This window comes from Panthera leo, chromosome D1 (genome assembly GCF_018350215.1).
Source record: "Panthera leo isolate Ple1 chromosome D1, P.leo_Ple1_pat1.1, whole genome shotgun sequence".
In the NCBI taxonomy this organism is placed as follows: domain Eukaryota; kingdom Metazoa; phylum Chordata; class Mammalia; order Carnivora; family Felidae; genus Panthera; species Panthera leo.
Genome location: NC_056688.1, coordinates 102,783,453 through 102,810,932, shown reverse-complemented (window position 1 = coordinate 102,810,932; position 27,480 = coordinate 102,783,453). Strand labels below are relative to the sequence as shown.

Sequence of the window (27,480 nt, the reverse complement as noted above, 5' to 3'; positions counted from 1 at the left end):
GTAGTGGACTGGGTGGGTGGGTCCCTAGGGTTTGTCCCCAAACGGGTGCTGATCCGTCGCGATGCTTTCTCTGGTTTGCAACAACACGACAAAGAAAAGGTACGGTCACTACGTGTCAGCGTGAGGTTGCCAGCCCTCTTCAATCAGTGGTTGCCTTTTTCCTTTTTTCAGTCTTATGGAGACATAATTGGCATACATCACCGTGTAAGTTCAAGGTGTACAGGATGATCGTTTGACTTACACACACTGTGAAACGATGACAAGAAGTTCAGTTAGCACCCAGCGACTCCTATAAATACGATGAAGAGAGAAAGCAAAAGAAGCAAAAAACACTTTTTTCCTCGTAATTAGAATTCTCAGGATTCAGTGTCTTGACAAGTTTCCCACGTGCCTTAGAGCGGTGTGAGCCACGGTCATCACGCTGTATATTAATGCCTTGGAACTGGAAGTTTCTACCTTTTGACACCTCCCCTGCAATTCCCCCTCCCCTCCAACCTCAAATCTGATCTCTCTTCCGTGAGTTTGTTAGGGTTTGTCTTTTATTTGTTTTCGATTCCACAGAGAAGTGAGATCATACAGTATGTGTCTTTGTGTCTGGCTTATTTCACTTTGCATAATGCCCTCGAGGCCCATCCATGTGGTCTCAATGGCAGGATTTCCTCCTTTTTTATGGCCGAATAATATTCCATTATATATACACACCACAGCTCCTTTAGTCATTCATCCGTCGATGGACATCTAGGTTGTTTCCACGTGTTGGCTACTGTAGGTTTTATTTTTTCCAACAAACTTGTGTGATAGAATAAAACTTTGCCAACCTTGGGCCAAACCCCTGTAATTTTTGGTTGGTTAGTTAAATAACCTGGGACACATGTGCTCTAACAGCCCATGATCCGAGGGCTGATCATCGCACTCAAGATTTATAGCCCAGGCCAGGATGACCTCATTCCTCCTCCCCACCCTTCTCAGAAAGCTGGAAAGTTGGACATGTGACCGACCATACTGCAGGATTTCATGATGTTTCTATGAAGCATCTGCATGGACCTGACTTTTATTTGATCTTTTGTGTGTATCAAATCTGTTAGGCAAGGAAGCGATGTTTATCAAATCGTTTTCCAGTTGCAAAATCCTTATTTTTCCTCACCAGGCCTGGAAATAAGTTACATGACTATTACCTGTGAGCTTCAAAAGACACCGCAAGAAATATTAAATATCTTGTCTCCTGGATTTCCCTGAGACCTCAAATGCCCCAAATGAAAAATCATCCAGTGAGATGCAGACACTTAACCCTCAGTAGCTGTTCTTCAGTGATGGATGGCTATTGTCAACCATTCACACCCTAGTATAAATGAGTTTGTCACATGCTTTCTTCTGCATGCATCATTGGCTAATGATGACCTAATAATCATATATGACTTAATAATAACTGTATCTATCCTTTCTCGAATAATTCCTTAGCGGAAACTGCTTTTTAGATACTTTACATGTATCAAATATTTAGGAGAATTAAATGAGTCAATACAGGTAAAACACTCAGGAAAATGCCTGACTTATAGTAAGTTATATATCAGTATTTCCTATTATTAGTATTATTATCATTATTTTCATTATCTCATTTAATCCTCACAACTTTGGAAGGTAGGTATTATTATTTCCATTTTACAGATTATGAAATTGAGACTCAAAGAGGAAATGTCACTTGCCCCAATTCTCACAGCTACTAAGTAGTAGTTCGGGGTTCAAAGCCAGGCAACCAGACTCCAGGAGTAAAAACAGGTACAGAAGCAAGGAGGAGAGAACCTCGCCTAAGCACAAACGCTGCCTATTGTAGGACTGGTCCTTATTTCCAAATTTTTATTGAGCACACTACTCATGGCATACAGCTCTGTGCCATAACTGCACGTACCATGAGGCACATATGAGGCCATGGCTCTGACCTTGGACGCACTCACCCTGTGGACAAGAAGACAAGCATGAGCCCAGAGAGCTGTAACACGAGAGCACCGACTGACTCTCAAAGGGTCGGCTGCAGGAGGAGTCGGGGCAGAACAATGTAGCCTCAAGGTTCCAGATGGAAACGTTCGGTGAGGGTGACCTTGGCCTCTCAGTCAGCAATCAGGACACTTAGCTGCTTGAGGATTGCTTTTTCTAGTTTTTTTATTTATGCGAAAATTCTTACAAAGGCATAAAAATAAATTGCTTTTGTAACAAGGATGTAGGAGGCTATAGAGTTTGTCTAGACGCCAAATGAAAAACACACTACACTTTTCTAAACTGGAGTCACTGAACCTTTTACATTTGCTCTGATGGCCGGTGTGTGTGATGTTATTCTGCCCTCTTATGTGATTTTCTGTTTCCTTGGCTTTGTCATAACTTTCCATAAAAAAGGTTAAAGACATAATACTAGAAATGACAGAAAATCTTTTTATTTAGTTAGCTAGAAGGCATTTCTATGCTCTCATTCACTTCTGTTATGATAGTTTTCTATTCATTATGCTTTTTTGTCTTGTCCTTTCTTGAAATTTCCTAATTTTTTTGAACTTTTCTTTTTCTAGTGCTCTGGAAGTTGTGTAGCTTCTTTCTATTTTTCTCATGATTATTCAACTTTTTAACTCACTTGAACCTTTATTTCTCAAGCAATGTCAAGAATTATACAGTGTATGAAAACACCTTATTCCTGTGCTTCTCCCACTGGCCTCCTACAATATGTTCTTTAGTCCATTGCTGCCCTTTTTTTTTTTTTTAATATTTTCTTATTTTGGGGAGAGCGCAAGCAGGGGAGGGACAGAGAGGGGGGACACAGGATCCTAAATAGGCTCCACACTGACAGGCTGACAGCTGAGAAGCAGAGAGCCCCATGTGGGGCTCCGACTCAGGAACCGCAAGATCATGACCTGAGCCGAAGTCAGACGCTCAACCAATTGAGCCACCCAGGCGGCCCTCCCCTTCCAGTGCTGTCTTTCTTATGGTGAACTGACTTCCCAGGCCTGAGCATATAGGCTTTGGAGAGACCTGGATGCAGCATGATGAGACATGCGGAGATAATATCTAAAAATAAAAGACAGGGGCTCCTGGGTGGTTCAGCCGGTTAAGCGTTTGACTCTTGGTTCCGGCTCAGGTCATGGTCTCACAGTTTGTGGGTTCAAGCCCTGCATTGGGCTTCTCACTGACAGTGCAGAGCCTGCTTGGGATTCTCTCTCTCCCTCTCTCTCTGCACCCCACCCTCAAAATAAATAAACTTAAAAATTTTTAATGTTTTTTTATAAATAAAAATAAATAAAAACAAAAGACAGACACAGAAGGATTAATGGGACTTCCTACTACTTATGTGATGAATGAAAACAGTCAAGGGACACCTGGGTAGCTCAGTAAGTTAAGCCTCCGACTCTTGATCTCAACTCAGGTCTTTATCTCTGGTGAGTTCACCTCCCCCCCACCCCCCATTTTATGTGTAGTCAAATTTCCAGAAGCAGATAATAGAGTAGTGGTTCAGGCCTGGGAAGAGAGAAAACAGGGAGATAGTAGTCAAAGGACACAAAGTTTCAGTTATACAAGCTAAGTTCTACAGATGTCCTGTACCACAGAGTGCCTGGAGTTCACAATACCGTACTGTATCCTTAAAAATCAGCCGAGGATAAATAGTGTGCTAAGTGCTCTTATCACACAAAACCAGACCAATATAATAAAGAAGAGGGCGGGAGGAACTTTGGACTGGTGAATAGGTTTATGGGATAGGTGGTGCTCATGGTTTCAGACATGTGTACTTAGCTCCAAACTCATCAGGTTGTAAATGGTAATCATGCACAGATTTTGCAAGTTAAATAAATTAAAACACACACACACATACACACACACACACACACACACACACACACACACACACAAACACACACACAACTGTTTGTAATAATCGAAGGCAGAGAGGGGAGCAGTGAGGGTGGGTCCAGGGCTGCAGGTGAGAGCACCTGGGGGCAGGTGGACCCCAAGCAGGGGATGGTGAGGTGTCCCCATCCGGGGCTGTGGCCCCGCTTCATCCCCCAGATGAGCCGTGGATCTCAGCACCCCCCTCTTCTCCGCCCGGTCGGGGTTCCCATCCTTCCTCTGCACAGCGCCCAGCAGCGCCCACCAGCCCTGGGTCCCCGCCAAGCGCTCGAGTCTCTTTAACTGGACCTGAGTGGGCCTGGTGGGCAATGACGGTGGCGACTGCGAGCGGCGGGACCTGCGGCTGCGGGAGGAGCCGAGGCGCACGGGCAGCTGCGGGGGCCTTCTCCCAGGGGATCCGCGGCCAGGACCGCGGCATCCACAGCCCCACCAGCGCGGTCGCCTCCAGCCCCGCTGCGTCTGTGCCTGTTACCACTTCCACTTCAGCCTGCTGGCGGGGGCCCTTTGGGAGAAGAATGTGACGGGGAGGACGTGGGTCTTGTCCATCTCTCTCTCCTCCAACCCATTGGTGCTGCGCCCCCGAGCGCACACCTTGCTGAGCGGCAGCTTGAGCCTGGCCATCCACTCGGGATTCGTGCCCGGCTTTGAGGACTTCCTGCTGGCGCGGCGCCCAGCCGTGCACGCGGGCAACGGCCTAGTGGGGAAGCTCTGGGAGCTGCAGGGATGCAGGTGATACGGGTCAGGGGTTGCCACCGCCGGCGCCAGGGAAGGGGCTCATCAGGCTCCGAATTGCACAGGGCGTGAGAACCTGACAGCTGTCCACCTGTCTGCCTTCAGACCGCATGACCTGATGGCCACTCACCAAGCCTACCCGGCAGCCAGAGCCCTGCTGGCCGCCTGTCAGAACCCGATCACCTGCTCCCCAGGAGAGGGGCCTTTCCCGGGAGGCGCCTGTGCTGACGCTGGCAGTGGCCGGCCTTGGCAGGTGAGCAGCCCAGACGCCCTAATCCAACCCCTGTCCTTCCCAGCTGGCCCTGAGGCGCAGGCTAGCACAGAGGAAGCAAGGTCTAACAAAAGGAGCAGTGCATTTAGAGCCAGAGTGTCTGGGCTCAGATCCCTTATTATTAAAGATGTCAGGGGTCTACAGCTAGAAGAGAGGATTGGCTCCCACAGCAATGAGAATCCCTTGTTTGTAAAACTTTCAGGAATTGCGCGAGCGCTCGCTCACCGTGGAAAGCAGCAAACCCCAAAAAGCCCTGGCTTTTCCCCCAGAAAGCCAGCTGTCGTATACTCAGCAGCACGCCAGTACACATATGAAAGCAAAATCATAGAAACAAAAGTCAGAGCGGAAGGAAAATCCTCCTAACGCTAAAAGAACGCTTTCAAACAAGGCACAGCTTCTTTAAGATGGGTTTTAGGTGATTCCATCGGGACTGTATAGTGTGAGGTTTTTAAAGGCCAGAAGAGTAATAATATTTAACACTTTTCAAGGGTTTTCTGTGCCAAGTAATGTGGCAAGCGCTTTATATGTATTAATGCATTCTCACCTTCAGCACGACTCTATGAGGTAGGCCCCCTTGGCATGACGAGAAAATGGAGAGGCAGAATAACATATCCAGGGGCACACCAGGCAACCTGGCTCCAGAGGCTGGGCACTGGGCCATGCTCCCTGCAGCCTCAGTAAGCGGTAGAATTCCTGGAATCTCTCAATATCCAAGCCCCAGCGTTGCACCTAGCCAAGATAGTTGCTAAAACTCCCTCCTATGGTCTTACTGGGTTCTAGTGGCTTAATTCAACAAGTGTGTGTGTGTGTGTGTGTGTGTGTGTGTGTGTGACACAAGTATCTACCAAGCACGTTCATGCACCTTGGAGCAACATGGGATACAGAAATGTGCAAAATGTGTGCTTGCCTTCTGAGTGTCTCTGTTTCCTGATCACCAATCGTATCTGGCACAAGGAAGGATGCTAAGTAACATGTATGAAGGGGGCGATGTTATGAAGACGTGGAGGAACCCACATTCATAAGACCAGCCTGTGTGTGAGGTGTCTTAGGCAACACCTGAGACTTCCACATGTCCATTAACTTGACTTCCATTCCCCTACTCACTGCAGATGAAGGCAGACTTGAAGGATAAGAAAGCAGAGCTCTTTTTCCATAATGTGCAAAGATGAGGTGCCTTCCTCCATACGCTGGTTAGCACGGCTGGGGGAGAACAGTCCAGTGATGGGGCCTGTTCTGTGCCTAACCAGTTTCTTTCCTTGCACTTTCTGTCCCTGCCTCAGGTGCTCCATTAAACCCGGAAGATTGGCTTCACCCCCAGAACCCACGAAGAGGTTTTCTTCACCAAAGATGGGGAAATGCTGACAATGTTTGGCATTAAAAACATCTCTTTCCTCCCAGACCAGAGAGGACAGACAGCCATTGTTGGACATTTTGCCTTCAGAGCACTTCCTGGAAAAGAGCTGCAGATAAATGACAGAGCCATTATGTGGGCAGAAGGACTCCTAAAGATAAGAGCTAAGACCCACTTAAGGACCACACCCACACAGCACCTCACAGCTCCAAGCGCCTGGCAGTATTTGTTATGTTGAACCCACTTAAATTACTTGGTCAACGGGAGGGGAGGGTGGACCATTGACTTACACAACTCAGAGACTGTTCAGCAAACAAAACCTTCCCAAACCACCCCATGGCTCCCCAAACAAAGGAGCTTGCTAAAGGCAAAGGCAATTAATGAGAAAATGGGAAAGTAGAGTATCTATAACTTCCAATTTAATTCAATTTGATCTGCATTTCCCTGATGACTGGCGATGTTGCCTAAGAAGAGAAGACACATCTTCTCTTGTGTCTATTGGCCATCTGTATCTCTTCTTTGGAAAAATGTCTGTTCAGGTCCTCTGCCCGTTTTGCAACTGAATTGTTTGTTTTTCAGCATTGGCTTGTGTAAGTTTTTTTCTCTATTTTAGATATTAACCCTTTATCAGATGTATCATTTACAAACATTTTCTCTAATTGGATAGGTTGCCTTTTTGTTTTGTTGATGGCTTCCTGAGCAAAAGCATTTTATTTTGGTGTGGTTCCAATCCTTCATTTTTGCTTTTATTTCCTGTACCTGAGGAAAAATATCTAGGAAAACATTGCTTAGGCCAATGTTTACCAGATTACTCACTATTTTTTCCTTCAGTCTTATAGTTTCAAGTCTCTATCCTTTGATAGGAGAATTTGGTGCATTTACATTTAAAGTAATTATTGATAGGTATGTGGTTATTGCTATTTTGTTAACTGATCCAGGCTGTACTTGTAGTTCATCTCTGTTCCTTTCTTCTTCTCTTCTAAGAGTTCATTGTTACCTATTATTTCCCTAATATCCTGCACAGTACCTGATACATGGAACACATTGGTAACTACCTGAGCAGGAAAGGGAGAGAAGGTGAAGAGGAAAGGAAAGGAGAAGGAGGTAAAGGAAGGAGAGGGAGGAGCAAAGAAGAGAGGAAGGGACCTAGTAAGGTAGAATGTTGCTGGTAATTCTTCCAAGACCTGAACTCACAGATGCTGCTCAGTCCCCCGTGAAGTCTCCCCAGCACTGTCTCTCCTCTCGTGAATAGGTCCCTACCTCAATCTGCAATGAAAAATGTCCTGTGGGAACCAGGAAGTCAATCATATCTGAGAAGTCAAACTGCTGCTACAGTTGCATTGCCTGCCCCAAAGGAGAGATGACCATGACACCGGGTAAGAAAGAGGTTGCCCTTATACAGAGGGTCCAGCCTGCAGCCAGGGTAGACTTCAAGACAAGACCTGATAGTCACATGATGGGAAGACTCCTTTACTGGGAAAGAAAAACCCAGGCAAGAGGAAATCAAAAAGATTTTGTCAAGATGCCCTTCCCACTTGCTACATTAAAGGCATCTAAGGCTATTAGCTCTTTCAACAATGATGAGTTTATCCAAATTCTGTGCCTAGTTTCACGTCTGACACATCGTAGCCATTCTGTAAATATTGGGGGAAAAAATCCCTCTATTGACCTAATCTGCATTTTGCTAAGATGCCGTTCATTCAGCAGATATTAACTGGCACCTACTGTATGCAGCCACTGTTCTGGGTGCAAGGGTGATAACAACAAATGAAGCACAGCCCCTAGACCCACAGAGCTTATGATCTCTTCAAGGAGGTGATCCTTGTGTCCCCAGACCTGACACGGTAAAGGAACTAGACTATAAAGTGAAATCCATTGCCTTAATAAAAGTTCAAACATCAAACCATGAGACTGCAGAGGAACAATTAATTCTAACAAAGGGTCTGTAGGAGGACTTTTCACTTGAGCAACAAGTGGGATTGCTGAGGCAACAAAACATGACAAGGATAGTCCAGGCCAAGGAACACATTAGCAAAGGTTCAAGACAGGAGAGCAATAAGGAGCAGAGAGTGACTTGAGCATAGTCCTGATGAGAGACACAGGATGCAGGGGGCTGGATAACAGAGGCCCTTCTCTGCCAGACTCAGGATCGTGGACCCTACTCTGCAAGAACTGGGAGACACAGAATTACTTAAGTGGAGAAGCAGTGCATTTCAGTGTGTTTGGGGAGATTGATAAGCAACCCACATACTGAGAGAGAAGACAGGAGGAACAGGCTCAGAATCCAGGAAATCGTTGAAGCCACAGGATGGGGAAGGCCTTCTGTCACAACAGAAATTTTTAGCGTGGGAAAGGCAGGGACTTTGAGGATACTTTTTGCCCGTTTAAAGAGAAAGGCACTGCTGAATGAAGCTGAGAAAGAGACACCAGATGCTAAAGAGAGGATGCCAGAAATGGTAAATAAGAAGTTAGCCTTGAACTTGCAGATTAGAGCATAGAATCAAGCATCTGGAACATGAAGACGTTACCCAGTCAAAGAAAGGGGTTAAATGAGATCCTTTGACCGCTCCAGAGCTCCAGTCACAAAACCTATCCTTAAAATCACTATGGAAAGCAAAGTTCTGATCATTTCTATCAAAGGAGTGATTTAGACATAGGTGCCTCCATTAAAAAAGAGGAAGAGATAGAAAGAGTCTGTGTACATAGTAAGCAACCCATTGAAATTCCTTAAATTAAATGGGCTACTGAATGAATAAGTGCATGAATAAGTTTAGCCGTCACTAGTAATTATGACACGAGCACAACAGCGGTTCGATTCAAAGGGATGAAGCCCAGATAGGAGTTAGAGCTTCCATAGGTTATTGTGTCAATGTTATTTCACTATAGTTTGATGCATGATGAACAGCTGCTATCAGGATTTCTACCATCTGTGTCTTCGGCCTTCAATCTGAGGACATCAGCAGCCTGGAAGGTCCACCGTAACAAGACTGAAATATGCAGGACCTACCGGAAAAGCCATCAGTAGCCATATAATTGTTTGACCACGGGAAAGTTTCCAGAAGCTTCCCCATTATGTTCTCTGACCCAGTGTCTCTTTCTCCCTTCAGATGATGCTGCATGTGAAAGGCGCCCTGAGGACGAGTGGCCTGATATGGACCACTCAAAATGCTTGACTTCGTCTCTTACCATGAGCCCCTCGGTGCAGTGTTGGCTGTCTGCACAGCCCTGCTCTTCCTCCTTGCCCTGGCCATCTTAGGCATCTTCGTCTGGCACCACCACACCCCCATCATCCAAGCCAGTAACCACCAGCTCAGCTATATTTTGTTGTCCTCCTTGGTCCGCTGTTTCCTCGGCCCCTTCCTGTTCATTGGGCGCTGAGGGCCCTTCACGTGTGCTGTGCGCCAGGCAGCTTTTGGGGTCACCTTCACAACCTGTGTGTCCACTGTACTGGCCAAGCCCGTCATGGTCCTGGCAGCCTTCCAACCACCTGGCCAGATACCCAGATTGGGAGGGTGGCGTGGCCACTTCTCCCTAGCACCATCCCCATTGTCTGTTCCCTGGTCCAGACAAACTTGTGTGCACTCTGGGTGATCCGATGGCCCCCACGGCCTGTGAGCTCTACGGAGCCTGGGACCACGATGATGGTAAAGTGTGATGAGGGCTCCTTGGAACTGTTCTATGCCATGCTGGGTTACTTGGGTTTGCTAGGATTGCTCAGCTTGCTGGTGACCTTCCGCACCTGCCGGCTACCTGACCCCTTCAACGAAGCAAAGCGTTTCACTCTCAGCATGTGCGTGTGCTCCTGTGTCTGGGCGTCCTTCATCCCTGCCCACATGAACACCCAAGGCAAAGACACGGTGGCCGTGGAGGTCTTTGCCATCTTAGCATCAGCAGCAGGTCTCGTGTCATGCCTCTTCTTTCCCAAATGCTACATCATCCTTCTCCATCCTGAGAAGAACCCAAAAGAGAAAATGCTTGGCAGGTGTCATCTCAGATGGGAAGGTCAAAAGTGGACCATGGGGAGTGCTGTGTTCCCAGGGATGCCCTCTTTGGACTGGCCCCCAGGAAAACATTCCCTGTCACCCTGGTCCAGACCCCTCCTTGTCGCTTAGTGGCTTCTATATTGTATTTCATTCTGTCAGAGGAACATGAGACGTGTTTGCAGTAATGTTGTCCTGGATGGAAGCATCTAGTGTAATTCATCCTGTGGCCACTCAGCAACCAGCCGATGTGTGGTATGGAGAGGAGACATAGCTGTTTGGTGAATGAATAAGTCAATGCATGCAAAGCTAGCATTGGTAGAGATCTTGCAGAGGAGAGTGGCTCAATAGAGTCAAAGAACCTTGGCTCAAATCCTCCTAGCTTCTCCATGTTGTACCTGTGTGAACCTTGGGATGTGGCTTAACCTCTCCGAGACTCCGATTCCACTGATGTAAAATGAGACTAAGCCTCCCTCTCTGGGCTGATATGATGAAGTGAGAAAATGTATAGGAATGCCCAGCACATATTTAACACTCAAAGGTAGGTATTTAAAATCATTCATCCACCCTGTCCTTTCACAAGAAGAGACCCAGGTACCCAGGGCATCGTTGTGCAGATGTTAGATGAGTAAGTTTAAAGTCCTGGTTCTCCATTTACTCAGCTGTGTGACTTTGGTCAAGTTACATTACTTCTCGGTACCTCAGTTTCCTTATGTGCAAAGGAAGATAACAGCACCAATTCTGTGGGGTTATCAGCGAGGAGTAAATGAATTACTATTTATAAAGCACTTAGAACAGTACCTGGCACATAGTAAGAACTAAACAAGTATCTGTTAGATAGCTCAATAAAATTATACGTAGTGGCACGCCTGGATGTCTTGACTCTTTGCTAAATAACTAAAGCTTTTATGAGACCCTTGCTCCAAGCTATGTCCTGAGGGGGGACCTCCAGGAAGGCTAAAATATAGCCCTTGCAAAGCTTACGGTGTAACATTTCCGACCTAACCTGATCAGAGTAAACTAAATATATCTATTGTGAAACTGTTCTACAAGAATTAAACAACTCGTACCTCCTCTGGTCAGCTTGCTTATCTTTGGGTAGGTGGAGACAGGTGACTGTCACAGACCCAGCTGAGCAACCACCAGAGCAAAGTCTGCTCTAAATAAAGCTCTTCCACTTGCAAGAGAGTCTGAGGACGTTAACAAAGCTGACAAAGTATTGGGCATCAGTTAACTAACTTTTAGTGCTCCTGGAATGCTCTATAGGAAGGGACAGAGCTGAATGGTGCTGCACACACTGTCTCAAGGTCTGGATGCATCCACGTTTTCTTGGCGATGAGATCCATTTTAAGTTCCTGCAAAAAGGGGTTTTAAATGCTCCTGTCTTGGGGTGGCTGGCTGACTTAGTCGGTAAAGCATCTGACTCTTGATCCCAGGGTTGTGAGTTCAAGCCCCACTTTAGGTGTGGAGCCTACTCAAATATAATAATAATTTAAAAAATTAAAATAAATAAAATAAAATGCTTCTATCTTGCCATGGCTGGCCGAAAATAATATTTAGGCCAGTGACAGTGAAGCCACCAATGAAAACAAGGATATAGATAGAGAAGACTCAATTTAGAGAAACAGAAAGCCGTAGCATTCCACAGCTTTTGACAAACATAGCTTAGAGATCAATTGCTAAGGGGACACCTGGGTAGCTCAGTCCATTAAGCGTCCAACTTTTGGCTTCGGCTTAGGTCATGATCACATGGTTCATGAGTATGAGCCCCGTGATGGACTCTGTGGTGTCAGCCCAGAACTTGCTTGGGATTCACTCACTCTCTCTCTCTCTCTCTGCCCCTCCCCTACTTTCTCTCTCTCTCAAAGTAAATAAACTTTAAGAAAAAAAAGAAATCAGTTGCTAAGGACTTCACATGTGAAAATTGAAAAGTGAGAGACCAACCAAAGACTAAGACCCCTGAAAAAGGTATTGGAATCCCAGCGTAGGTGCAAAGGATAAAAAGAATATGGAATCATAGAAGGGGCTCCAGAAGGGCCTTAGGTACATAGACCCACATCAAAGTCTACGACAATGGTTACATAATGGTACACAGCAAACTATAGAGTTCTGACTTCAGTATGTAGATCCAGTCATTCATACCAAGTCCTAAGTCAAAGGACCTTCTCCTGGATGGCTCCCAAATAGTCCCTAACTAACAATTCAGTCAATATCCTGGTACCCAGAATGGACAAAACAAGAGGAGCAGTGCTCCTTACGGAATTCTGTGTTAGTAAGTCTTATTGCTAATTATTCATTGTGACATTCTCTGGATTCTGGTGAAGTAATGTCTATACACTGTTAGCACTTCACCTGCCTATGTTTCACTCAACGAACAAATATACCCCCAAAGAAGAAATTATATTCTCAGAAATTCCCCATTTACAAGGGTACGCATGTTTCCTGTCATGGTTTCATAATTTGTCTTCACTGCGGAATTATCTACCATTGGTAGTGGCCTTAAAAACTTTACCTGTTGGAAGCCTGGATGGCTCAGTCAGCTAAGCAACCAACTATTGATCTCAGTTCAAGTCCTAAGCTCACGGTTCATGAGATTGAGCCCCACACTGGGCTCTGCAAATAGAAGCCAGCTTCGGGCTCTACACTGGGCTTTCCATTGGGCTCCGTACTGACAGCAAGGAGGCTGCTTGGGATCCTCTCTCTCCCTCTCTTCTCTGCCCCTCCTCCACCCGCATGCCCATGAACTCACTCTCTGTCTCTCTCAAAATAAATAAACATGAAAAAAATTAATAAATTAATCAAAAAATTAAAAAATGGAGGCACCTGGGTGACTCAGTTGCTTAAGCATCCGACTCTTGATTTCAACTCAGGTCATGATCTCACGGTTTCATGGGTTCCAGCCCCACATCCGGCTCTGCACTGACAATTTGGAGCCTGCTTGGGATTCTCTGTCTCCCTCTCTGCCCCTCCCCCACTCGTGTTGTCTCTGTCTCTCTCAAAATAAATAAATAAACAAAAATAAAAAATAAAAACTCTAGCTGTCACAAACTTCCAGTTTAAAATAAGTCAGTGAATGTAAAGTAGAGACAGCATAAGGAATATAGTTATTTCTTTTTCTGATAATAGTTACTTTATTGTGGGGGATTTTCTTTTTTTTTTTTTTTTTTTTTTTTTCATTTTTTCAAATTGACATCCAAATTAGTTAGCATGTAGTGCAACAATGATTTCAGGAGTAGATTCCTTAGTGCCCCTTACCCTTTTAGCCCATCCCCCCTCCCACAACCCCTCCAGCAACCCTCAGTTTGTTTTCCATATTTATGAGTCTCTTCTGTTTTGTCCCCCTCCCTGTTTTTACATTCTTTTTGTTTCCCTTCCCTTTTGTTCATCTGTTTTGTCTCTTAAAGTCCTCATATGAGTGAGGTCATATGATTTTTGTCTTTCTCTGACTGAGTAATTTCACTTAGCATAATACCCTCCAGTTCCATCCACGTAGTTGCAAATGGCAAGGTTTCATTCTTTTTGATTGCTGAGTAATACTCCATTTTATATACATATATACCACATCTTCTTTATCCATTCATCCATCGATGGACGTTTGGGCTCTTTCCATACTTCGGCTATCGTGGATAGTGCTGCTATAAACATGGGGGTGCATGTGTCCCTTCGAAACAGCACACCCGTATCCCTTGGATAAATGCCTAGTAGTGCAATTGCTGGGTCATAGGGTAGTTCTATTTTTAGTTTTTTGAGGAACCTGCATACTGTTTTCCAGAGTGGCTGCACCAGCTTGCAAAGAATATAGTTATTAACATTGTACTAACTTTGTCTAGTGACTGATTGACTGATAGTAACCAGACTTATCAAGTTGGCCATTTCATAATGTACAAAAATACTGAATCACCATTTTGGACACCTAAAACTAATATAATATTGTGTCCATTATAATGTGAAAACAAAGTCAGAAGCCAATTAATTAATTAAGAATAAAAACTTCAGCTGTCAATACCTACACATATCATGTACTTCATGAGCACTCCAGATTCTGGCAGGTAGGTCTTTTTTTTAAGGGAGTGATTGCTTTACAATGTAAATAATCATACTCACAAAGGCCTTTTTTTCAGTTTTTTCTTTTATTGAAGTATAGTGAATGCATAATACCATATTATCAGTTTATTTTCTTGTATCAGGTTTTATTAAACCAGGATGCACTTTTACATATGTAGGATCCTTTCTAAAAGTATGCCTCTGAGTTCTTACCATTTTAAGTAATTTATCTCAAAAATATAGATTCTTTCTTCCACAAGCTCAGAATTGTAAGCCTTTACTGACACTTCCCATAGAGTTGTTCTTAGAGTCAAAATCCAGAAAGCATTCCCTGGGTTTGAATTTGAGTTCTTTCTGGAACCATAAATGAGAATGTCATGACCTGGTATGATGGTTAATTCTATGTGTCAACTTCACTGGGATAAGGGATGTTCAGTCTTTAAAATGTTATTTTGGGTGTGTCTGTGAGGGTTTTTTTCTGAAGAGATTAGCATTTAAATAAACAGACTGAATAAAGAAGATTGCTCTCACTGGGTATCATATGTAAGTGATGAATCACTGGGTTCTACTCCAGAAACCAATACTACACTGTATGTTCACTAACTTGAATTTAAATAAATATTAAAAAAAGAAGAAGAAGAAGATTGCTCTCACCAATACAGGTGGGCATCATCCAGTCCATTCAGGGCCTGAATGAACAAAAAGGAGGAAGAAGGGAGAACTTGCTCTCTTGGCTTGCGCTGGGACATCAATCTTCTCCTGCCCTTGGACATTAGTGCCCCTGATTCTTGGACCTTTGGTGTCAGACCAGGACCTACACCATAGGCTCCTCCAGTTTTCAAACCTTCAGGCTCAGATTGAATTACACCACTGATTTTCTAGCTTCTCCCGCTATCAAATGACAGATCATGGGACCTCCCAGCCTCCATATTGTGTGAGCCAATACCTATAATAAATCTCTTCTTATATCCATCTCTCAATCAATCTAAATAGATGTATAGTTATATCGTTATAGTAGGTAGGTAGATGATAGATAGATAGATAGATAGATAGATATAGATATAGATAGATGATAGATCTTATTGGTTGTTTCTCTGGAGAACTCTTATATACCCAGTATGCTTTGTTTGTTTCCATCAGCCAGAAACCTAAAAGTCAAATACATTTTGTGTTCAAATCTACTCAGGTCAGGTATCTGAAAGTTCTATCCTATTTCTTTCATATGAATTCTTATTTTTGATCCTGAAAGTTTCTCATCTTTGCACTGATTTTGCATCCTGCCATCATCCAAAAGAACATAAAGATCATTACTGATATAACATTCATTAAATGAAATGTTTTTCAAAACTTATGACTTGTGCCCTTTCTGCCAACCATAAAAAGTGCAGCAGCTAAGATACTGGGTTGAGTGGGGGATGTAGAGACTGTGTTGCTACGGGCACCATCATGAAACCTGCTTGCTCTTGGGCAGTTGAGAAACACCATCACAAAAAAATCTGTCCTTCCCCCGATCCAGTCAAGCTCAGCATTTTCTCCTTCCATATACTATAGTTTCTGGAATCCACATTCAAATGATGATTATAAATGTCTTTAAGATACAACTATCTACATGTAGGGAACTACTTGAATTATAATGGTCTTTTAAGCCTCACTTCAAGCGAGGTGACATCTTCTTATATTTCAAAGAATATGATTCTGGGGACTTTGTGGGTGGAAACAGCTAGTCGTCTGCCAAAATTTGTTCTCCTTTTTCTCCACAATAATCAAATTGGGGCTGGGTACCTGGTTGCCTAGCTACAGACTCTTTTCAGTACCCTGGCAAAGAGCTGGGAGCTATGGCTAATTTCTCACCAACAGAGGTGAGTAGAAATGATGGTTTCTACATCTAGTGGAGAAACCTTAAGACATGAAGTTTGTTTCCTCCTTGATCTATCCTCACCCTTCTTGCTCCCTGGAACCTCATGCTGACCATGTAGATAACAAGAAGGCCCTAGACTGAGGGTTGGCATATGGTCACTATCTCAGCTACTCAACTCTGTCATTGTAGCACGAATGGAGCCATAGATAACACATATGGTGTGATCGTATCCTGGTAAAACTCGATTTATGGACACTGAACTTTTAATTTTATTAAGTGATTATGGGTCGGGGCACCTGGGTAGCTGAGTCAGTTGACAATCTGACTCTTGATGTCAGCTCGGGTCATCATCTCATGGCTGTAAGATGGAGCCATGCATCAGGCTCCGTGCTGAGCATGGGATTGTCTCTCTCTGTCTCTGTCTCTCCCTCTGCTTCTCCCTCACTCTCTCTCTCTCAAATTAAAAATTAAAATAAAAAATAAAATGACTATGTGTCATGAAGTATTATTTTACTTTTGATTTGTTTACAACCATTTAAAAGTCTAAAAACCATTCTTAGCTTACAGCTCATTAAAAACAAGTGTCGAGTTGAATTTGGCCCATGGCGCTTAAGTTTGCCAACATCCTAAGGGATGTTGACACTATGGAATGAGGGAACTTCCATCGTTGCCTGTTGAGCAGAGCCAACCTGAAGCACTCACCTTGGACTCTTGCAGGAAAGAACAAATCTCTTTCCTTCTTTAAGCCCCTTTATAGCTAGGTGTCTCTCGTTACACCAGATTAACAGTTTACTTTAACTAATACATAATCCATAACTCATGACCACCCAGGTCACTGCTCTGTCCCCTCGTCCTCACCACCCTCCTTCTGAAGAGCCAAGGCAAGAAAATTAGGTCTTCACCTTCCTCCTTGCTGACCTTTCCAAGACCTGAGGGACAAGGCTCGGCCCAGAGCTCCCTTCACCTCCCTGTTCCGAAGACTATAGATGAGGGGGTTGAGCATTGGCGTGACAATGGAGTAGAAGACAGACACCACCTTGTTGAAGTTGACGGAGGAGGCCACTTTGGTCCGGACATACATGAAAAAAAGAGTGCCATAGAAGAGGCTCACCACTGTCAGGTGAGCTGCACAAGTGGAGAAGGCCTTCCTGCGCTCAGCAGCTGAATGGATGTGCAGCAACGTCCAGACGATGTTGCCATAGGACACAGAAATAACCGTAGAGGAGGCCAGAAGCACCGCTAGAGAAACGAGGAAGTCTGTGGTCTCCTTCAGGGTGACATCTGAGCAGGACAAGGCTAGCAGCGGTGAGGCATCACAGAAGAAGTGGTCGATGACGTTGGGGCCACAAAACGTCAGCTGGGACATGAGGTAGATAGGCAAAACAGGTGTGAGGAGGCCCGCCAGCCAACAAGCAGCGGCCAGACGGACGCAGGCGCCCCACGACACCAAGGCCGCATATCGGAGAGGCATACAAATGGCCACATAGCGGTCATAGGCCATGGCAGCCAGTAGGAAACACTCCGTTGCCCCCAGGAAGGTAAAGATGAAGAGCTGGGACAGGCAGCCAGCATAGGAGATGTTCTTGCCCCCACCTACCCCAATAAAACCAGCCAGCATCTTGGGCACTGTCACCGAAGTGTACCAGATTTCAAGGCAGGACAAGTGCGTCAGGAAGAAATACATGGGTCTACGTAGCCGGTGGTCTAAAGCCACCACCACGATGATGGCCAAGTTCTCCACCAGGGTGAATAGGTACATGGTGAGGAAGAGTGTAAAGAAGAGGGGGCGTGCTTCATGCACCCCAGCAAAGCCCACTATGACAAACTCTGTTACGTGGGTCCAGTTTGGGGCATATGGCTGCATAGGTGGAAGTGAGAGTCAGGACGTTCATAACCTCACGGACAACGACAACTCAAGGAGAACCAGTGAGGATGGCACAATGAGACATCTTTCATTTCAGAAGAGGAAAGCAAAGTCAAGACACTGGCCCTGCCCCCGAAGAATGTATAGCCTGTGAGGAGCTCCAGAAAACAGACAATTTCAGTACAAAATTTAAAGTGCTGGATAAGGATGCAGACGTTATGGGAGGAAATAGCAGGGAAGCTCCCCCAAGTCTGGAGGAATCAGCAAATGCTTCCTAGAGGAAGTGTTGTCTCAACTGGAACCTGGAAGAGAAGGATAAGTGAGTGAGAAAAAAGAGAAGTAAAGAGAGCACAGCAAGTATTAAACCCCGGATACCGGAGAGAAATCCATGCATTTGGGAAACCTCAAGTAGGTACAGGTTACGATAGAAGTTAAGAGCTTAGTTTTGGGGGCGCCTGGCTAGCTCAGTCGGTTACACATCCGACTTTGGCTCAGATCATGATCTCACAGTTCTTGAGTTCGAGCCCCACATTGGGCTTTCTGCTGTCAACACAGAGCCTGCTTCAGATCCTCTGTCTCCTTCTCTCTTTCTGCCCTTGACCCGCACTCGCTGTCTCTCTCTCAAAAATAAATAAACATTAAAAAGTGGGGGGGGGGGGGCATCTAGGTGGCTCAGTCGGTTAAGCATTCAACTTTGGCTCAGATCAGAATCTCACAGTTCATGGGTTCGAGCGCTGCATCGGGCTATGTGCAGAGCCTGGAGCCTGTTTCAGATTCTGTGTCTCCCTCTCTCTCTGCCCCTCCCCACCCCTCTCTCAAAAATAAACAAAACATTCAAAAATTTTTAATAAGTAAACATTGAAAAAAGAAAGAGCTTGGCTTCCTGATCAAGCATACCTGGCTTTAAATACAAAAGAATTTAGGGAATCTTTTAAAAAAATAATCATAGAGGGGCCTGGGTGGCTCAGTCGGTTGAGTATCCAACTCTTGGTTTTGGCTCAGGCCATGATCTCATGATTCATGGGATCGAGCCCCACATCAGGCTCTGTGCTGGTATCCAGGAGCCTGCTTGGGATTTTCTCTCTCCCTCTCTCTCAATATAAATACATTTAAAATAATAATACTAATAATTACAAAATTTTAAAAGTTCAATACAAAAGAATTTAACAGACTAGTGGAATTTTAAAATAGATAGTCCTTCTAAAGCATTTCGCACCACATTTGGGTCAATACATAACAGAGCAAAATTTAAATGTAGACTTCTGGAGTAGAGTATGGGAGGGAGACGGCACTCGTTGAGCCCGGGGAGCAGGCAAGGGCATCACGGAGAGTGAGAAGCCGAGTTAAGAGAAAAGACAGAGCTGAGGTTCAGTCTGGGGGCAACAGACAGTGTTGAGGAACTTAAGCAGAGGAGCAAGGTAAGCTTCCTGCCCTTCATAAGGACCAAGTGTGCTGTGCCGAGGCAGTTTGGAGAGGAACACGGCAGAAAGGCCAGGCGGGGAGGTTTTGCAGGTGTAGCATGGGGTGATGATGGCCGCGGGCTCGAGGCATGGGGAGCGAACAGAGCTAGTAAGAGACAGAATCAATAGGACTGAGTTTGAATCCAAGTTCCACCATCAACGTGAGATATGTGAGCCTGGGAAAAATCACTCGAAATCCCCTTTTTAAAAGCCGATAGTAAAAAACACAGGTGTTGGGAATGCAAACTGGTGCAGTCACTCTGGAAAACAGTATGCAGATTCCTCAAAAAATTAAAACCAGGACTAGCCTATGATCCACTAATTCCACTACTGGGTATTCACCCAAAGAATATGAAAACACTACTTCGAAGGGATACACACACCTCTGTGTTTACCGCGGCATCATCTACTCTAAAATCGCCGAACTATGGAAGCAGCTCAAGTGTCCATCGATAGACGAATGGTTAAAGAAGATGTGGTCTTGATATAGACAAGGGAATATTATTCAACCATAAAAAAAAAGAATGAAATCTTGCCATGTGCAACAACATGGATGGATCTAGAGGGCATAATGCTGAGCGAAATAAGTCAGTCAGAGAGAGACAAATCCCATATGATCTCATACATATGTGGAATTTAAGACACAAGACAGGGGCGCCTGGGTAGCGCAGTCGGTTAAGCGTCCGACTTCAGCTCAGGTCACGATCTCGCGGTCCATGAGTTCGAGCCCCGCGTCAGGCTCTGGGCCGATGGCTCGGAGCCTGGAGCCTGTTTCCGATTCTGTGTCTCCCTCTCTCTCTGCCCCTCCCCCATTCATGTTCTGTCTCTCTCTGTCCCAAAAATAAATAAAAAACGTTGAAAAAAAATTAAAAAAAAAAAAGAAACAAGACAAATGAGCAAAGGGGGGAAAGAGAGACAAACAGACTCTTCACTATACAGAACAAACCGGGAGCTACAGGGGTGGGGAAGGGTGGGGGATGGATTAAATAGGTGATGGGGATTCAGGAGTGCACTTGTTATGATGAGCACCGGGTGTTGTATGGAAGTGTTGAATCACTTGAAATCCCCTGAAACGAATATAACACCGCATGCTAACTACACCGAAATTAAGATTTCTAAAATAATAATACTATTTTTAATAAAAAAGAGGTGAATAAGAATAAGACTACTAAGATGAATCCCTACCTTGTTTTAGATTCAGTGAAAGAATATAATGTCTCCATCATACGGCCCTTTTAAATCACGGCCCCAAATTCATTGACACTCTTCTCATTAACAAGTGGGATCTATGGCCACTTCCCTTAAACCTGGTCTTGCTGATTGCTTGACGACAGAACAAGACAGAAGTGATGCTATGCCAATTTCCAGGCTCGGGTCTTAAGAAATCGATTCCTCTCCCTGCTTCTTGGAACCCGGTCACCACAGGGTGACGAAGCCCAAGCGGCCTGCAGAAAGGCCCACGTGGGAAGGGACTAAGTTCTCCCTCCCTCAGCCAAACTCTCACTGCCCCAACGTACCAGCCGGGTGACTGAGCCGTCCGGGAAATAGGTCTTCAACCCCCAGCTGAGCTGGCCCAGCAGACACCAGCCTTCCCTGCTGGGACCTCCCCACGTTGCAGATTTCTGAGCTAAATAGGAAATTATTTCTACTTTATGCCACTAAGTTTGGGAGTGGCTTGATGTGCAACACTATATAACTGAAATAGTGGTGCCTTGGTTCCAGAAGCTTGGGTGAATTATTCAATAACTTGGACCCTCTGTAGGAAAAGGTGTCATGTTTTGCCTACGCTCACAAATGCCTTGGGGCACCTGAGTGGCTCAGTTGGTTGAGCGTCCAACTCTTGATTTCAGCTCAGATGGTGATCCTGGGGTCGTGGGAAATAAAAAAAATAAATGTCTAAACTGGGATCTGAATTTAGGTTGACAAGGTCTAAAACCTTCCTTGTTCCTTCCCCTAAAAAAAGAATTAAGCAGGTTCCTTCTGGCTTCAACAACCCATGATTTCTTGGCAACAGAAGCACACAGAGATGGTCAGGAAAAGGTCAAAGTCTTCAGATTCCTGCATTCCTAAGTCCATTCTTTAACATCCCCACGACGAGTGGTCTATAAACATGGGCTTCCTGGCCAAATATAACTGCATTGCAGCCCTAGAGACTTCATGCTTCTGCTGGCTCCAGGAAATTTCAGCACACAATCCCTCAATATTTCTCCCCTTTGCAATCTGGTTTATAATGTAACAGTTTGAGGGCAGTGCTTACCCTTCCTGGATGCCCTTCCTGGAAGATACTCACTACACATACGTACTGTAGAGCCTGACATGACTCGTTGTGTTATAAATAGGCTTCATTGCATCCCGTATCCTAGCCTCTAATTAATAAAGTAAAATGGGGCAGAGGCGTCTGGGTGGCTCTGTCGGTTAACTGTCCAACTCTTGATTCGACTCAGGTCATGATCTCATGGTTCATGAGTTCAAGCCCTACATTAGGCTCTGCGCTGAGGGTGCAGAGCCTTCTTGGGATTCTCTCTCTCCCTCTCTCTCTCTCTCTACCCCTCCTTGCTTTTCTCTTTCTCTTTCAAAATACATAAATAAACTTAAAAAAATTGTTTTTTTTACAGAGCCTCACCTTAGGCTCTGTGCTGGTGGTACAGAGCCTGCTTGGGATTCTCTCTCTCCCTCTCTCTCCCCCTCACCCACTCGTGCTGTCTATGTGTCTCTCAAAATAAATACATCAACTTAAAATTAAAAATATCATCTGAGGGTTGTTGGGGGGGTGGGGTAGAGGGGAAAGTGGGTGATGGGCATTGAGGAGGGCACTTGCTGGGACGAGCACTGAGTGTTGTATGGAAGCTAATTTGACAATAAATTATATTTTAAAAAATAATAAATAAATAAAATCATTATAAAAAGGGCAAAAAAATTAAAAATAAAGTAAAACAGGGCCCAGTCTTCATTTCCAAGCCAAAGCCTAGTATCTAAACTACACAATCATTGGGATCAGCTCTTTCTCTACTGCCCAAGACCCAGTTGCATACTTTGAGGCCCAAGACACTAACTCAAGCTGTCAAATGGATAGAATCGTTATACTGAGAAAACCGTTCAAGAGGTTTAAATGAATAAAATACTTGAATGGATGACCCATTACTTCATTTATTAACTTACATTCATTCCCTTTCATTCATTAAAAAGGGAGAATCCCACCCAATTATCTAATCCTTGGCAAATTTTGAAACCAACAGCATTTGAAACTCGTTCATTTGTAATTTACTGATGTGATTTACCCAGACTTAGATTCTGGCCACTTCCCCAGTCGAGCCCTCCTCCAGGAGCCTGTTGCGTGCCAGGCATTGCACTTATGCACCAAGCCTATAAAGGTTCAAGAGCCCTGCCATCGAAGAGCCCAGAGTCTTTCAGGGGAGTCCGAGAACTCTCCAAAAGAAACAACCACCACAAGATGAGCCCCTTTCCATGCATCTGGGAGAACACAGCGGGGACAGTTCGTCTGGCCCAGAAGGAAGATGGGATAGGTGAGATCAAGAAAGAATTTCCCAACCAGATCACCGTGTGCAGGCTGAGAGACAAGATAATCCTTGACTGACAAAACCAGGTTCAGCAGAGGAGAGGCAGGTGGGCCAGGGAGGAGAAGCGTGAAAGATGAGTCCTTGGGAAGAGGCTGTGGAGCCCCCGGCAGAGGCAGGAGGGGGAGGAGTCAGACTACTTGGTGTCTTCATAGCCTAGGTCCACCACTCCTAACCGAAATGCCATGGAAAAACCTAGGTGGAGGGCAAGATCCAACCCAGATGAATGGATTTCTCACGGAATCGTGTGAGTCCCCAGAGATAGGTTAAACAAGGAAAGCTTTCTGGGCAAGTTTCAGGAATTGCTGAGCCTCCTCAGAGCGTTCAGGTCCTGTGTGGGTAGGAGAGGACCCTCCCTCCAAGGAGGAGGAAGAGGATGTTTAGAAGTCCCTTCCGTGGGCCACATTCTGCTGGGCTTAGGTCATTATCTCCTTTCAAACCCACAACAAAGCTGCGATCCCATGACCCAGACTTCAGAGACGTATGACTGTCCTGGGTTTCACGCACTGGAAAAAAACAAGCTCAGAGACAGCAAGTAACTTGCATCGGATCGGAGAACCAGGAGGTGACAGAGCGCAAACACCCGCAGGCCTGGCACAAGAGCCAGTGTTCCCTGCTCAGGCCATGCTACCTCCCTCTGCCACTGCCTTTCACTGAAGGTCACCCCTGCACCCAGGCCCCCGCCCCGCCTGTGAGGTCAACTTCTCTGTGCTCAGAGGCCCGCTGGAGAAACGCCCCGCAGGCTCTGGGACCTGCAGGGACCCAGTGAGTCTCCGCGGCCCTATTAACCCAGGGCGTCCTCCCCAGGTGGAGGGAACCAGCCAAGTACAACATCGGGAGCAAGCAGCTGACAGGGAAGGGGACACTCACGGGGGACGATCATGAATGCGACTGAATGTGGAGAGAGGCCGCCCAGACACTTGGCCCAATTTGATGTCTTCAAAAGAAGGTGCTTCCTTGGCTAAGATTTTCCCTGACGAATAGGGGACAACAGTGTGGGGCTCATGCGGGGAAACTGACACTTCACTCCTGCAGCTGTTTGCTTGTGCAGCTACGTGATGAGCCCGGTCAGAGAGACCGGATTTCTCCCTGTGTCCCTTCTGTCCACTTGACCTCTGGGACACTTGTCCCCTGCGGTGAAGGAACTGCAAAAGGAACTCACTGGCACGCCAACAAAACTGTCAGGAACCAGCCACCATGCCTAGTTGAGCATGAGGCGGACGGGAAAGGCTAGATGCCCAGGGGCACCCCCACCCCCTGGCCTCCCGGTCCTGGCTCTCCTGGCTCCCCTTCCCCCTCGCTCACCGCGTGCCCACTTCTCTGCTCCTCCGGCAACATCTCACACTGTCCGTTGCACACGGCCCCGGTTCCCAGCACCGCCTCTGAGATCAGAGGATCGGAGTTTGACTCCGGTGCCAGCGAGGACCAGCTCTAGTTTGGGCAAGTTGCTTTTTCTTGCTGAGTCTCTCTTTTCACATCTTCGCCTGGGAGACGCGATACGCACGTTTGCAGGGCTGGTCTAAAGATGGAAGGAAACAGCGTGAAGTGACGCGCAGGGCCTTTGTTCTTACTGCCTTTGTTTCCCTGCCTGTGCGGCTTCCTCCTGCACTTCCTTTAATTCTCTGCGTAAGGCCACTTTAGCCCCTTCTGAGCTCCTGTCTGAAAACGCAACCCCATCACTCTCCGACTCGCTTCTTGCCTTGACATTTTTGTCACAGCTTCGCTGTCACCCGTTAGACATTTATTTGTTTGTTTCTAACACCCCCCCACACGCACAAGCGCAGCCCATTGAAGACAGTGCCTTTGTTTGTCCGTGACTGTGTTGCCAAAAAGAGTCACCAGGATGCACGTACCTGCATGCAATAAATTGTGATGTCATAAAAGAGGGGACACGCTCCTAGCGTCATGCTGACCCAGAGTGCTGCTTCCTTTCCACCTTCAGCTACTGGTTTCAAGGCAACAGGAAGGCAAGGAAGCCCACCAGTACTTCCAGAAGGAAGCACCAGCCAGCGTGGGCGACCTCCTGCCCATCAGCCCCACGCCTGGAGAGGCCTGCAAGCCTGAGGCCTGTGGATCTGGACTAACCCACTTGCACCTGCCTGTTGGGGAGGGGGGGGAACAAGTGGAACTGATCTCATGTATAATTTCCTTCGCTTAGCTCCTGAACTTAATTTTAAACTTCCTGAAAACCTGTACTATATCATCTCTTTTCTTTTTTTTCTTTTTAATGTTTGTTTATTTTTGAGAGAGAGAGAGAAAGAGAAAGACAGAGGGTGAGCAGGGGAGGAGCAGAGAGAGAGGGAGACACAGAATCCGAAGCAGGCTCCAGGCTCCGAGCTGTCATCGCAGAGCCCAACGCAGGACTCCATGAGATCATGACCTGAGCCGAAGCTGGACACTTCACCGACTGAGCCACCCAGGCGTCCCTATCATCTCTTTTCAAACTCTACTCCACTAAGCCCTAGATTTCCTCTGTCCCCAGGTAGCTGTGAAGGAAAAGAAAGGGATTTAACATGCGGGGCTCCCAGGAGCCTTGCTTCAACCAGCTAGTAAGTGGCAGAGTCTGGAGGAAAATACAGCCCAGTCTGACCCCACAGCCCACCCTCTTTCCACTATACCACCTCCCCTGGGGGGTTAGCATTCCTAACACCAAATCTGATCAATTAACTGAGGGCTTCTCACATTATTCTGGTAGCTTCAGTACTGAGTAGGCATGACCTGTTCCTCAAAGCTACTCACATACAGTCTCCCCATAATGGGAGGAAACGGGAAATGGAGGCGCGAGAAAATAAACGGGACGTCTCTGCAGTCAGATGTGCAACAGAGAGCACTGTGCTGGGGCGAGCTGGAGAGCCCAGTGCAGCAGAAAGAACCAAACTTTCTGAGCTTCTAGCTCCTAATCTTTAAATAGGAATAATACCTACACTTCCAGTCTCCTGGGATATTATGTATATCAGCAATATAATGGATGTGCAGGCTCTTTGAAAACTTTCACGGTGTGCTTTAGGAAGATCTTATTATCTTGCTTCCATCGCTCATGGACTATGATTACTGCAGAATTTCAATAACGGGAAAGCCTAGGGGATGGGAGTCTCAGCGGATCCCAGAGATGGCCCTGAAGCTGCTTGAATAACAAGCAAGCCGATCTTGTTTAGATTGTAGGTTAATTTGAGGTGACTTGAAGGGGCAGACAGAGATGAAGGGGACCCAAAGCGCCCCAAAAGTCTCCTGCCCCCCCAATCTGTGTGAGCTGAAGCAAACCAGCAGAATTCTGTGTGTCCCTATTTCCTCACTTGAAAAATGGGTTGAGGGGCGCCTGGGTGGCTCAGTCGGTTGAGCGTCCGGCTTCAGCTCAGGTCACGATCTCATGGTTTGTGAGTTCGAGCCCCGCGTCGGGCTCTGGGCTGATGGCTCAGAGCCTGGAGCCTGCTTCCGATTCTGTGTCTCCCTCTCTCTCTGCCCCTCTCCCATTCATGCTCTGTCTCTCTCTGTCCCAAAAATAAATAAACATTAAAAAAAAAATTAAAAAAAAAAAAAAAAGAAAAATGGGTTGATGTTTAAAAGCACAGTGACTCAGTAAAAGAACTTTCGAAAGCAGGAATGAGGTAACAAATTGGGACTACTCGGAAGAAAGGATTGGGCTATGTGAAGCCAAGAATCCTTACTCTAGACTGGGGGTCTCTTTGGGAGAGGGCGTCCCTCCACTTGCCACCGTCTGCATGCTTTCTGGGTATGAGCTTGTGGTTTCCAGCTTTCGTGTAAACCAGAAACTAAACAACCTCCCTCCAGGTGCTCGGGGGTCTCCAAAGGGCTACTCACCTGCCCCTGGGTACTTCCCCATCTCTTCTCTGGGTGGATGGAAGACAAAGGCCCAACATGCTCAGAACCTTGGGGCTGGTGGCCAGTGCAGGTTACTGGATCTCATTGTGGCACGGAGACCCCAAATTCAAGGATCACGGCTTCTCTGAACCTGCGGAGAGGGGCAGAGATCCACCATGAGCCAAACAAGAGAAGAAGGAAGCAAGGGTTGTCACTGGCTATAAAATGACTCACATGCCACATATGCGGCTCTTACACCCAAGGGGTCTCCCGTGGGATCGAGTCTCCACGGAGATTTGAAGCGCTCAGACAACAAAGGAAAGGAGATAATAAATCATGGAAAACTCTGCCCCAGGGGATGTGCAGAAGCTCCGTGGGAGTCCCAAGTTTGTAGACAAGCTGGACAAACACGACTGGAGGGTGAGGGGCCAGCCAAGGAGGGCGCCACGCCAGCTAGACTCTTCGCCAAGGTCTCTGGGTCTAAACTACTCAGGTTTAGGGTGAAATGAAATCTTGAGACTTCCACATTTATCAAGGATGCCATGAGGGCTTCCTTTACTAGAATGGACCACACATCCCCCACCTCCCCCACCTACCTGCCTGCCCTTTATCCCGCCCTTAGCTACTTCATAACTACCCTGGGC

At 46.1% G+C, this 27,480-nt stretch overlaps 1 protein-coding gene across 6 annotated transcripts; it reads right to left on the bottom strand.

Moving 5' to 3' along the window:
* On the bottom strand, positions 1-27,480 carry LOC122200747 (olfactory receptor 6Q1). 6 transcript variants are annotated; one of them, XM_042906468.1, is made up of 4 exons: positions 27,433-27,480; positions 26,837-26,987; positions 24,323-24,536; positions 16,653-18,284 (listed from the first exon to the last, which is right to left on the bottom strand). In XM_042906468.1, exon 4 carries the CDS (start codon positions 17,980-17,982, stop codon positions 17,017-17,019), a length of 966 nt encoding a protein of 321 aa, XP_042762402.1. In that variant the 5' UTR covers positions 17,983-18,284; positions 24,323-24,536; positions 26,837-26,987; positions 27,433-27,480; the 3' UTR covers positions 16,653-17,016. The 6 variants fall into 6 exon arrangements, 4 of the variants coding, with proteins under 4 accessions (XP_042762402.1, XP_042762403.1, XP_042762404.1 ...); XM_042906469.1 differs by lacking the exon at positions 27,433-27,480 and adding an exon at positions 27,093-27,181; XM_042906470.1 differs by lacking the exons at positions 26,837-26,987; positions 27,433-27,480 and adding an exon at positions 24,871-24,992.

Bases quoted from the DNA above. Each gene is read 5' to 3' on its own strand.
- LOC122200747 (XM_042906468.1), bottom strand. From the start codon at position 17,982: ATGCAGCCATATGCCCCAAACTGGACCCACGTAACAGAGTTTGTCATA.